This window comes from Bos taurus, chromosome 8, assembly GCF_002263795.3.
Source record: "Bos taurus isolate L1 Dominette 01449 registration number 42190680 breed Hereford chromosome 8, ARS-UCD2.0, whole genome shotgun sequence".
In the NCBI taxonomy this organism is placed as follows: domain Eukaryota; kingdom Metazoa; phylum Chordata; class Mammalia; order Artiodactyla; family Bovidae; genus Bos; species Bos taurus.
In genome coordinates this window covers 41,836,243-41,849,324 of record NC_037335.1, presented here as the reverse complement: position 1 = coordinate 41,849,324, position 13,082 = coordinate 41,836,243, and the positions used below count along the sequence as shown (strand labels likewise).

At 42.9% G+C, this 13,082-nt stretch overlaps 1 protein-coding gene and 1 long non-coding RNA gene across 15 annotated transcripts in view; one reads left to right on the top strand and one right to left on the bottom strand.

Annotated features, from left to right (window-relative positions):
- The window catches only part of LOC132345950 (uncharacterized), a 287,030-nt gene that overhangs the window by 214,935 nt on the left and 59,013 nt on the right, over positions 1-13,082 (bottom strand). The window lies entirely within an intron of this gene.
- The window catches only part of VLDLR (very low density lipoprotein receptor), a 35,830-nt gene that overhangs the window by 11,097 nt on the left and 11,651 nt on the right, over positions 1-13,082 (top strand). For 2 of the 4 annotated variants that reach the window (NM_001434842.1, NM_174489.3), the window contains 9 exons: positions 2,642-2,761; positions 6,774-6,896; positions 8,292-8,414; positions 10,073-10,444; positions 10,547-10,669; positions 10,760-10,882; positions 11,325-11,444; positions 11,549-11,674; positions 12,164-12,335. In NM_001434842.1, the coding sequence (NP_001421771.1) occupies positions 2,642-2,761; positions 6,774-6,896; positions 8,292-8,414; positions 10,073-10,444; positions 10,547-10,669; positions 10,760-10,882; positions 11,325-11,444; positions 11,549-11,674; positions 12,164-12,335 (1,402 nt within the window). The remainder of the gene's footprint in view (positions 1-2,641; positions 2,762-6,773; positions 6,897-8,291; positions 8,415-10,072; positions 10,445-10,546; positions 10,670-10,759; positions 10,883-11,324; positions 11,445-11,548; positions 11,675-12,163; positions 12,336-13,082) is intronic. The other 2 variants (NM_001434843.1, NM_001434844.1) reach the window with 2 other exon arrangements.

Sequence of the window (13,082 nt, the reverse complement as noted above, 5' to 3'; positions counted from 1 at the left end):
CTGACTATAAATTGTTATTTTTTTTAACTTTTAAAATAAAGTACTCAAAGTAGATTCTTGCCACTCCCACAATCTTCAGAGGTAGTATGGATAAAGCACTGTAGCTAATGGGCCCTGGTTCAGATACCCCCCCAGCATTTAGCTTCAGTCCCTGGTTGGGGAACATTCAAATGAATAAATAACAAAAAATGGTTAAGATTGTAAATTTGAAAAAACCCAAAAATCTGGGGCTGGGCAGAATTCCCTGGTGGTGTAGTGGTTAAGACTTAATGCTTTCACTGTTGGGGTTTGGATTCAGTCCTTGGTCAGGACATTAAGATCCTGCAAGCCATGTGGTAGGGCCAAACAATTAAAATGTTTTAAAAAGTGAAAAATGAAATATAGGTAGGAAGTGCCATGGAGTCACACCCCTTTGAATCTGGGTCCTAGCTTAACTAGACTCTTGAGGGCAGAATGATACATATAGTTTTGAAACGAGCACATTTAGTACCTAAGTAATCACACACCCATATGGCAAACTAGGACCACCTTTTAATCTTCCTGGGAGCTAGCCACAAAGCCTAGAATGCTCCCAGACAGCAGGGAGTAGCTGATAGTAGGGAGGCCAACGAGAGCATTGTGTACATAATACAAGAGTCCCAGTCCGTGCTTGTCACTATAGCATCGGTTCCCATTCCTGCATGCCACAGCTGCAGATGCTGAAAGGTGCAGGAAGGCTCAAGGCTTTCTGCTTGGAAGGCCTCCCTGAGGATTCTACGTGAACTGTATACCTCCACTGGCTGGTTTTCTCGAATAGTTGCAGTATATCAGCATTTAGCAACCAGATCTTTGCCTTTTATCTCAAAGAAATTACATCCTCCAGGAGGACAAACCTGCTAATGGTAGGAAACACCTGAATGTTAGCTGCCCCACGCCCGGCAAAAAATGAGTGCCCTACTTCCAAGTGTTCATTCTTGCCATTATGCAAATTATATTCGTCCATGGAGCACAGGAAAACAGGCTCAGAGAAATAGAATCCAGGTGTGTGGCTTCACCCTGTTTTGCTGTTCTCACATCACTAAGTTAAAAATGATTTCCCTTTTTTAGGTGTGCAGAAAAGGGAACCCTCCTAACTGTTGGTGAGAATGTAAGTTGATACAGCCACTATGGAAAACAGTGTGGAGGTACCTTAAAAACTAAAAATAGAACTACCATATGATCCTGCAATCCCACTCCTAGGCATATATATGGAGAAAGTCATAATTCAAACTACCTGCACCCCTGTGTTCATTGCAGTGCTGTTTCCAATAGCCGAGACATGGAAGCAATCCAAATGTCCATGGACAGAGGAATGGATAAAGAAGATGTGATATGTATACATTTGGTTGCCCAAAAAGTTCATTTTAAAAACCCAAATGAACTTTTTGGCCAACCCAATACAATGGAATATTACTCTGCTATTAAAAAGAAATGAAATAATGCCATTTGCAGCAACATGGATAGAACTTAAGATTACCATACTAAGTGAAGTAAGTCAGACAAAACAAATATCATATGACATCACTTATATGTGGACTCTAAAAAGCTGATGCAAATGAACTTGTTTATAGAATTGACTCACAGACTTTAAAAACAAACTATGGTTACCACAGGGGAAATGGGGGAGGAATAAATTAGGAATATGGGATTAATATATATACACTACTATATATAAAGTAGATAATCAATGTGGACCTAATGTATAGCATAGGGAACTCTACTCAATATTCTGTAATACCTATGTGGGAAAAGAATCCGAAGAAGAATGGATATATGTGTAACTGAATCACTTTGCTGTACACCTGAAACTAACACATTGTAAATCAACTCTAATATAAAAATTAGATTTAAAAAAATGATCTCCCTTCACCTCTTAACTATGTCTTCTTCATGCTTTTTATCTTATCTTGGAGTCATTTTCTAAACATAGCTTTTTCCAATTAGACTCAAATTCTAAGACAAGGAGCCATGTATTAACCTCACCTCTGTCCTTGCCACCCCTTCTAAATCTCCTTTACTTTGCTCATAATAGAAACATCATTGATGAGTAACAGTATAGAATGTGGGCAAGAAATGCCATTAAAGGATTAGGATTTGGCTGCATGATTCTAGTGACACAAAATGACTTAGATAAATGAGAGAAATGAGTCCATGGTGAACCCCTGCCCCGCCACCTGCAGTTTGTAGGCAATCTACGTTCCTTATATCTTGGTCTGGCTTCATTGACTCAAGATCACTATTCCAGCCTCCATGCCTAGTTTTCAGGAGCCAGAAAGGAACAAAATTGAGGAAACTAGATCCCCTGTCCCTTTGAGGATATTTCCCAGAAATTGTATATACCATTTCTGCTTATATCCATCAGCCAGAACATCCCATGGCAATGCCTCCTGCAAGAGAGACTGGGAGATCTAGTTTTATGTAGATAGTGTATGCTCAGCTAAGAACTCATTACTGTCAGCCACTGCCCCGAGGCCCATGCAGCTCCAGCCCCTACAGTGTTACAGCCTCTGAGGCTGCACCTGTCCCTCTGAAAGGATGCCTATCCGTGGGTTTCAGGTAACTAGCATCTCTAACTTACCACCTGGGTGTCCCAGCTTAGCTAAGTGTTCCCTCCTGCTTTTAGGAAGAAAAGCCAAATGTGAAGCCAACCAGTTCCAGTGCACAAATGGCCGATGTATCACACTGCTGTGGAAATGTGATGGGGATGAAGACTGCACTGATGGCAGTGACGAGAAGAACTGTGGTGAGTAAAGAGCTGCACAGCCTCACCTGTCTCCTCACTGGGACTTGGGCATTTTACTGAAAAAGGATGACATTCTCTTCACTTCTACAAATGTGTCAAGATTCTGAATCCACTCCTAAGAATTGCTCTGAACCAGAGTCCAAAGATTCTATACTTTCTGGTCTAGGAGGAATACCACTGAGTGTGTGAGGTTATTGACCTGAGTACGGAATCGTGAAGATAAAGTGGGGTTCCTTTCAAATGAAAGGACCTGGTTGATCTTAGATGAGGCAAACTTTTGGTGTAGGAAGCTAGGGAAAGGGAGGGGAAGACCAGGAATAGAGACAGAAGATTGCTTAGAAAAGACTTTTTAAAAATTCTCAAATGGTTTTGACCCCCAAAAAGCAAGCCATGGACAGTACGAAATCCCTTGCAGTTTCAGAGATTAATTCCTGTCATGTTTAGTCAACTTCAACTAGCCCACCAGGCTCCTCTGTCCATGGGATTCTCCAGGCAAGAATACTGGAGTGGGTTGCCATTTCCTTCTCCATGGGATCTTCCCGACCCAGGGATCAAACCCGGGTCTCCTGCATTGCAGGCAGACACTTCTCTGAGCCACCAGGGAAGCCCATTTAGTTGCTAGGTGTAGTCAACTAGCCTATTTAGTCAACTTCAATTTGGATTCTACAAGCCATGTTCTATGAGTCCCAGTAACTCATAAGCCAGCCCAGATCAAAGATCAGATAAGGATTCTTTTACAATTCCTTTTCTCCAGAGATGCTAATTTTAAAGCACTAGACAGGATGGGAGGCATTCTCTTCCCAAAGAAAACAGGGATATGCCATTATACCGATCGATCAGCATTTATTAAAAGATTATTGTGAGAAATGACTGCTTTTGCAATTGGTGTGACCTCTTGTTAAGCCAGGACAGCTGTGAACTACATGTCATGATGACATTTAGGGACCTTGAATACAAGCTGAAGTTTGCTTTATGATCCCTTTGTTCCATGTCATTAAATTGCTGAAACAAGGTTGTTCATGAATGTCGGTGATAACGTTGTCTTTTACCTTTTAAAAGACGTTACATAAAGATATCTGCTGTACAAATTGAAAATACAGAAGAAAAATAGAGACTAAGTGTAGTTTTCATCAACTGCTATCTTGTTAGGCCCTTGCCTACTTCATGCATCATTACTAAAATTCTGTAGTATAAACATCCTGGCAGGCTGTCCTGTGCTTGAGCTCTCAGAGCAGTATCATGGATGCCTGCGTGCCAATATGTAAATTAGTAGCTCATTTGGAAGCAGAGTAAGTCCATTCTGCAATCTCAGGAAAGAAGCTTATCACCAGTCTCAGGACCAAGAATAGTTCTATGTGACATGTTTACATCTTTGCGTTCCAACACTAAGATCTTAATCTACTCTACAAGATATTGAGCTCCATGCTCTTTCTGTGTTACCTGGATAATATAATTCTTTCACTAGTTTTCTCACTAAAGGACCTCACTCTTGTCAACCGTGCTCTTGCTATAAGTAGCAATTCTTATTCTATGCTGAACTATGTATTTGGAAAAAACCCTTTTATGTTCTTAGAGAGTAATTACTATCTCCATGTTTGGAAGTTTTGAAGTCTTACTTTACCATCTGACTACCTCAGTAGAAACTAACCTGAGTCATTGTAGGGGTCATCACTGGCTTTTCCTAAAATAGTCTCCACATCAATCAGTTCTAGCTACATCACAGAAGACCTGGAAGAGATAAGGAGGTGGATGTACACACAATCTAGATCACACAAAATGGGAGAAAGGAAATATATTCTTGGCCATAATTTGTCTCTGCCTTCCAGGTATGAGAGTAGAGAAGGAAAGTGGGAGCTTTGCTCGGGAAGCTGTGAATGTTTATATGGAGATGTTCTGCCATGAAAGGCTACACAATTACTTAACACTTCTAAAGCTACTTCCTATTTTTCCTGTCCAACCTCTTGATGTTGAACTTGGTTACAACTTTATCAGGGCTTTTTCTTTCAAGCATGTCAACTAGCATATTTAGTCAACTTCAACTTGGATTCTACAAGCCATGTTCTGTGAGTCCCAGTAACTCATTCTTCTACAGGTGTTAGGCTGAACTGATAAATCAGTAACTCAGATACCCTCAGTATGGAACTAGCAGTTCTCTTTCCCCGTGACACATCTAAATTTCCATCCATCTCTCAAGGCCCAGTTCAAATAGCCCATCTTTCCCCTCCCAGTCTGTGTTCAGAATGGAGAGAGAGAAACCCTAGCAACCTACTGACCCCATGTGTCTCTTGTTCACTTTGTAATACAACCAAACTTCTCTACCCCTGTAACATCTTATACTTTGTAAATTCATGAGGTCTCTTTATAACCATTGCCTACTCTCTCTTTCACAACTTCTGAAGAGTATCACAGGGTGAATTACAATAACCGAGACCCTCTGGCATCTTTCTACAGGCTCAGGAGAAGATGGGCCTTGGATATCACTTAAACCATGAACACTGGGGTTTGAGCATTTCAGTGACTTTAGAAGCAGGTGTGAATCTGAAAATATGGCCTTTCTTGTTCCCTCGGCTACACAGTTTTAGGATATAAACAATCCTTTTCAGATCATCATAATTGATTATCCCATCTTGAGTTCTAGAAGTTGACTATAATCCTGTCTCTCCATTAACAATGCTCATTGCTCAGTTGTGTCCAGCTCTTTGCAACCCTATGGACTGTAGCCTGCCAAGCTCCTCTGTGTGTGGGATTTTCCAGGCAAGAATACTGAAGTGGGTTGCCATTGGCTTCTCCGGGGGATCTTCCTGACCCAGGGATTAAACCTGCATTTCCTGTGTCTCCTGCATTGGCAGGCGGATTCTTTACCACTGCACCACCTAGGAAGTCACCCCATTAACAATATCTGAGGCTAACCCAGAGCAGCCCTCTGGTTTTGTACACTCTGAATTGAGAGTTGTACCTGGCTTAAACCCCTGACTTGAAGTGGCCTCTTTCATGTTTTCAATAAATTGTTGACTTTTAGCCTATTTTCCATTCAGAATATTTGTTAATGAATGACTTAACTGGAAATTCAAGTAGAAAGTATAGGCACAGGGGCAAAGAAGAATATAACCTAAGAAGGATGCTCTTGGAATGCCCTATGTGGTTCCTTGTCAAGACTCTTACTGCCTGGGTACGGAGTTCCTCAAGGGTAGGATGACCATGCTGCCGGCTTTACTTAGCACAGTCCTGGAATGACGTTTGTCTTCCTGGTAAAAATAAGAGTACCCTCTTTCTACTGAGACTGTGTCAATTTGGACAAATTACACAGTCACCCTAATTAAGGAGAAAAGTCTGCCCTAGTAAGAATTAGTAGCAGAACTGATACCTTGTCTCAGGCTGTTTAACTCTAGTAGCCAGTTATGAGGACTGGCAGCTTCCATAGTAAGTTCAGTGACTTTTAGCTGGTTGATGTGAGCCCACCCTTCGGTTGCTAAATACAACTTCTCTTACATTCAGATTTGAGCTTCCTTTATTTCTTATCCAGTGGGTTCCTCTGCCCCAATAGACCTGTAGGGGTGACGGTATTTGGTACTGGAGCTTGGCCTTCTGTCTCTATGCTAAACCCATGTATTGTTACAAGGTGCCCCTAAAACAGTTATACTGTGAGCCAGTCGTAAGATGAAATGTTTGACTGTTAAACTTATGAAGCACTTAAATGACTTGGAAGAAATGCATTAAAAGAATGAACTTATTACTCAATCTCAATGTTATAAAATGAGCAAGAAGTTCATTGGAAGGGATCCCTTGACCTCAGTGTCCTCCAAGTCTCTCAAATGATCACCTTCCTCCTCTAGGGGAAAGGGAAGGTAAAAAAGATTTTTCTAAGGTCCTGCTGGATATTGGCAGTTAACTGCTAATTGACTTAGCTTTATTTTTAGAGTAAAGCATCTCAAATGCAGTTGTACCCCTAATGGGAATGTAGGGCTCTTGGGTGAGTGACTTCAACTTTAACCCTGCAAATCCACTTCTGTAGTGAAGAAGACGTGCGCCGAGTCTGACTTTGTATGCAACAATGGCCAGTGTGTTCCTAATCGATGGCAGTGTGACGGGGATCCTGACTGTGAAGATGGTTCTGATGAAAGCCCAGAACAGTGCCGTGAGTGTGATTCACTTTGGACTTGAACTTTCCCAAGCTGTTCCATGTCTCATAGCTCTAAGTATTGTATACTCTAAAACTTGCTTAGTTTTCCTTGCCCTTCTTTAAAGTTAGGCCAGTTGACTCCAAGGTCAGTCAGATCATTATCAGTCAATCTTGAATAATATTAAATAATGTTCTCCCTAATCTTAACAAGACTGACATTCTCTTGGGTAGCTTCACTATTGAACATTTAAGACTGAAGCCAGAAGATTTAAGAACTCCTTGACTAGGTGCATAGATTTCAAATGTTCGATGATAATGACGCTGAGCAGATGGTACTCTGGTCCTGGAAGCTAAGTCAAGATGTGAGGGTCCCCTGTCCACCAAGTATAAGCTTTTAGATGCAGAGTTTCTCATGTTATGAGAAAAAAATCTACTGCTGAAGGGGTAAGGTGACTAGAAACAGGATGATATTAGTGACTTTAAGAAACATGTAACCTAAAGGTATTTAAGTGGGGAGCTTACAGCTTGTTCTTATATAATAGAAACTTCATAGGTATGCAAATACACATGTGTCCTTAGGCTTGACATTCAGGAGAAAGTCTATGACATCATAGAGGAAGATGATGTGGGATAGATAAATTAGAATCATTTGCATATCCTGGTGAAGAAAGTTTTCATGTTCCTTCTAAGGCAGTAGAGGCCTGCTAAAGCACTAAAAGTGGAAGTCTAATATGAACAAAGTTTAGGTCTGGAATATAAGATTACAAAGGAAAATTAAGCAAAAAGGAAGAGACGTGTGTTAATTGCAGTTCTCCAGGCAAGAAGTAAGGTGAATAAGAGCACTGGCCAAAGGAGGTGAGTTAGCATAGGTGAAGATGGGTTCCACAAAGATCCAGCTCCAAGTTTTAGTGGGGGACGACCCTGTAAAGTCAAGAATTAGAGGTTGCCCCTACTTCACAAGATATCAATCTGAAGGAGGCCTGTGAAGAAATTCAGGCAAAAGAAGACTTCATAGGTATTAGACCATCTGGCTTTTAATGAAGTTGGCATTCGTTGCCAATATCTGGGTGTGTCACTTGGTACCCAGCAAATACATAATGGTCAAGGAGCAGGCCAGCCAAGGAACCCAACCATGCCAAATGAAACAAAAGCCAGGAGTGCACACGCCACAGAACCTTGACAGAGTAGCACGGTCAAGGCTCTAGGGTGGACTGCCAGGTAGTCTAGGCTGGCCTGGCTCCCCAGCCATGGAGCCGACGGAAGATCTGCCCAGGCTCCAGCTAGTCAGTCGAATTTCAGCTGTGTGCCCGGCCACTGAGTTACAGATGTCACCACTTCCAGGCAGCACAGGAGCAGCAGCTTTGTGCTGATGAGTTCGGAGGCTCTTTTGAGACTGTATGTCATCAACAGATATGAGAACATGCCGCATAAATGAAATCAGCTGTGGTGCCCGCTCCACTCAGTGTATCCCAGTGTCCTGGCGGTGTGATGGTGAAAATGATTGTGACAGTGGAGAAGATGAAGAAAACTGTGGTAAGAAGATCAGTGTTGAGTGGCTTAACCCAGAGACCCTCTTGCTCCAAGAAGGGTGGGCGTGAAGGTGCAGTTGACTTGACTTGCTTTCTAGTGACTTCACTACCTGCTCGACTCCTTGTCTTTCCTAACTGCCCTCAAACTCAGAGAAGTGTGTATGGTAACTGACCATTGCTTGCTTGGCTGGTTCTTCTAGGCAAATAGAAATAAGAAGGTAAGTCCTCCAAGGCACTTCCATGTAGAGATGGCTCAGTGAAGCAGCAATTGTGTGAAGTGTTGTCTTGGTTAGGACAGCAGCTCGTGGGCCTTCCTCACTTGGGCTCCATCAAACGAGGAGACTAAAGCCAGCAAACCCATCCCCAGGTTGAAACTGGATCTGCCTAGTGTCATAAATTACTTGAGTCTCACACAAGCATTCCTCAGCCCCCAAACTAGATTCTCTTTTAACCTTTCCAAAAGCTAAACTGGAACAGAAGGACAAATTAACGTCTTGCTGATGATACCCAAAGAAAACTCTAGCCAACTGATGGTACCTTTGTCTCCTATCACAGTTCCTACCTGTAAAAACTAACTCTGTTTCCTAGCCTTTCATGTTTCTGCTCTTGGAAAACGTGTAATAAAATGCTCCATGTTAAAGGTGAGGCCCTGGGAAAGTTTTTAGGTTGAACAGACATTGTGTTGAATGTTCTTTCAAGCGTCCACCTTTTTATAGGGCCTTTAAAACCATAGCTGCCGAGCCTGACAGGTACAGGCCTCCTGATGCAGTAAGTGTACAATGAGTTGAGGGCACTTGTGGTCGAAACACCAGTCTTGCGTGTAGAAGTCACATGCCAAGGTCATTACCATTGCACCTAGTCCAATGAGTTTTGGCACTGAATCCTAGAACTGAGCTTTATGTACTGGTAAGCCATGGAGCTGCCAAGTGTTTCCCTTTTTGATCTAGACTTTGCTTCCCAAGAGAGTCGTGGTCTCCACCCCAATTACCACCAAATTTTGACCTTTATTAATTTGGCAGGAATCTGAGTCAAAGTATGAACTGACTAGCTTATCATTATCTAGCACACCTGGCTGCTAGATTGCAGTTCTAGCCCCAAAAGTGACTTTCTAAAACTTGAAAATATTTATGACCTGTTACCCCTGATCCTGATTGGAAGGACCAAAAGAGAAGGGACCGTGTATGGTGGTATAATACATGGAGGCTTCTTTTTGGTGATGGTGTCACAATGCTTATTAGGAGTGAATGTTTGCTCATGTACCTGATGCCTGATCATCTCAGCTCAGGATGTGGCCTGGCCTGATGAGCAGTGTACCATTTAAAGAGAACTCATGTCCACCTTTCCCAATGAGGTATCTTGTGACAGTTTAAGTTATTAATTGCTGTCCCTTTAAGATGCTTCTCATCTCAAATGAATTTCTAGTCTTCATCTATTTTCTCATTCCTTCATTTCTGTTCCTCTTCAAATGTCCTTGCCTATTTTACATGTTAAGGCTGTTTTCCCGGTGTTCTGGGAAATATTGATATAATCCAACTTTCGCTTTTAAGTTAGGTGAAAAAGCTGGGGTTCATGATCCATGACCTGCATGTTAGATTTGGGGACAAGAGGCTTGAAAGGACAAGTCCTGATGAGTTTTCAATGGGACATCTTGTCTCTCAATAGGCAACGTAACATGTAGCTCTGATGAGTTCACCTGCTCCAGTGGCCGCTGCATCTCCAGGAACTTCATGTGCAATGGCCAGGATGACTGCAGCGATGGCAGCGACGAGCTGGACTGCGCCCCACCAACCTGTGGGCCCCACGAGTTCCAGTGCAGCACCTCCTCCTGCATCCCCATCAGCTGGGTGTGCGACGATGACGCAGACTGCTCGGACCAGTCGGATGAGTCCCTGGAGCAGTGCGGCCGCCAGCCAGTGATCCACACCAGGTGCCCGGCCAGCGAGATCCAATGTGGCTCTGGCGAGTGCATCCACAAGAAATGGCGATGCGATGGGGATCCCGACTGCAAGGACGGCAGCGATGAGGTCAACTGTCGTAAGTCACTTTCCTGTCAGTGTGGCATGCTCAGCTCTCACCCAGGTATCCACCAGGGACACTTCGGCTGACTTCACCCCATGCCATTCTCTCCCCCTGTAGCTTCCCGAACCTGCCGACCCGACCAGTTTGAGTGTGAGGACGGCAGCTGTATCCACGGCAGCAGGCAATGTAACGGCATCCGAGACTGCGTGGACGGTTCTGATGAAGTCAACTGCAAGAATGGTGGGTGTCCCCTGGTTGTGGGTTGTTAGTCCAATGGTTGCTCTGATCAGACCCACTGATGGAATCTCTCTTCCGTGTCTCGGTTTGTAGTCAATCAGTGCTTGGGTCCCGGGAAGTTCAAGTGCAGAAGTGGGGAATGCATTGATATCAGTAAAGTGTGCAACCAGAAGCAGGACTGCAGGGACTGGAGTGACGAGCCCCTGAAAGAATGCCGTAAGTAAAGGGGTTGCGTGAGGACAGAGTGGGACGGGTTAAGCAGACCCAGCAGAGCTAATGCGGTTTGGAGCCTGCCTAATGCCTGGGTAAACTACTTTAATGAATTTGGTTCAGTTGCTGGGCTTAAAAGTGAAATGTTATGACTTAAAAGTGCTGACAAAGTAGTTCATAGTTTCACCCCCTTAATGATAACCAATCAGCAATAGAGAACCTTGACTAAATACTGCTTAACCAACTGTTAACTTGCCAAGAGATTGGGTTTACTATTTCCCCAATACAGACTGAGATGTGTATCTGCAAGGCCCATTATTAGATCTTGAAAAATCATGGGTTTGACTAGACTATCTAGACAAGTTATCACGAATAGCCTGGATTTTAGATGTTAATAGATCAAATATCAATTTGAGTATTGAGTAACTCTACTATCTTTTTATTTCAGATGTAAATGAATGCTTGGTTAATAATGGTGGATGCTCCCATATCTGCAAAGACCTAGTTATAGGCTATGAATGTGACTGTGCAGCTGGGTTTGAACTCATAGATAGGAAAACCTGTGGAGGTGAGTTGAAGAACAGAGCCTGAGAACAGAGGGTGATGGGAAAGGTCAGAAGATCTCTGTAGATCATCTAGGAAAAGCAAGACTAATTCTAATTTCCCTCCTAGATATTGATGAATGCCAAAATCCGGGAATCTGCAGTCAAATTTGTATCAACCTAAAAGGCGGTTACAAGTGTGAATGTAGTCGTGGCTATCAAATGGATCTTGCCACGGGCGTGTGCAAGGCAGTAGGTAAATGGACTTGGACTAGTGTTGCTCTAGTACCTTTATGAGCAAGTGCTCATGAAAGGTACAGCCAGTAACTACAACAGTCAAATGAAATATGAAAATAAAATAGTACTTGAGAGCAATGCTAGTAAATTCACAGTGCAATTGCAGATGTTAGATAGCAAATCATTGCCCCAGATGCCTGCCTTGGTCAATTCCTTTTACATATGTATCATGAATACCTGCTTATTCTCTGCTTCCAAAACTTGAGTGCAATTCAAATAAGTAACATGCATCAGCTGCCTATTTTGTTGAATGCTGTGACCCGAGGATGGCCTTCTTAAACAGTAGGAAGTGCTCGCAGGCCCAGGGGGCACGGACTTCGGCACGAGTACTCCTGGAGTGTTCAGCAGTGCCCTCACTTTTTAAGTGCTCCTCTATTGGGAGGAAGTAACTTGGAAGGACCTTGTCTTCTTTCAGCAAAGCTAAATTAACCTGACTCCTGTCTTGCAGGCAAAGAGCCAAGTTTGATCTTCACCAATAGACGAGACATCAGGAAGATTGGCTTGGAGAGGAAAGAATATATCCAACTAGTTGAACAGCTGAGAAACACTGTGGCTCTCGATGCTGACATCGCTGCTCAGAAACTGTTCTGGGCTGATCTAAGCCAAAAGGCCATCTTCAGGTAACTTACAGTTCCATTCTTGGTGTCCTGGTCTAAGTCATTGCCACTGGCCTTTTGAAGGTTTGGAGGAATTTCCCTCATCTCTAGTTCCAGTCTAGCATTGAATGTCAGGAATGTTAAATCTAAGGGGCTTCCCAGGTGGCGCTAGTGGTAAAGAACCCACCTGCCAATGCAGGCGACTTGAGATGCGGGTTCAGTTCCTAAGTAGGGAAGATCCCCTGGAGGAGGGCATGGCAACCCACTCCAGTATTCTTGCCTGGAGAATCCCATGGACAGAGGAACCTGGCAGGCTACAGTCCATAGGGTCACAAAGAGTCAGACACAACTGGAGCAACTTAGCATACATACACATTAAATCTAAACACTGATTCTTTAATTATTAAATTACTATCAGTTCCTCATTTGAAACTAACAATCACCTGTAAAATAAAAGATGGCTACAATTATAAGATTATAACAGGTAACATCTTAATTTCTCTGATGTTCTCCCTTTTTTTTTTATTTCCAGTTAGTTGAGTTAGTTCATAGTTGCTACAACTAGAATGGTAGTGGTAGCTTTTTCTTGTTGGGAACTGTAGAAACTCAGATGATAGTTACTGAAGCAGATAGCTTCACTTAAGAGTATGGTGTTCTTGCAAGTAGAATGCAGACCAACAACAAGATCACTTACAGTGTTAGTAATTTGGAATCAGTAAGCAGCGTGGTTACATAATTTGAGTGTTGAACTATGGGGTTACTAGAGTTCAT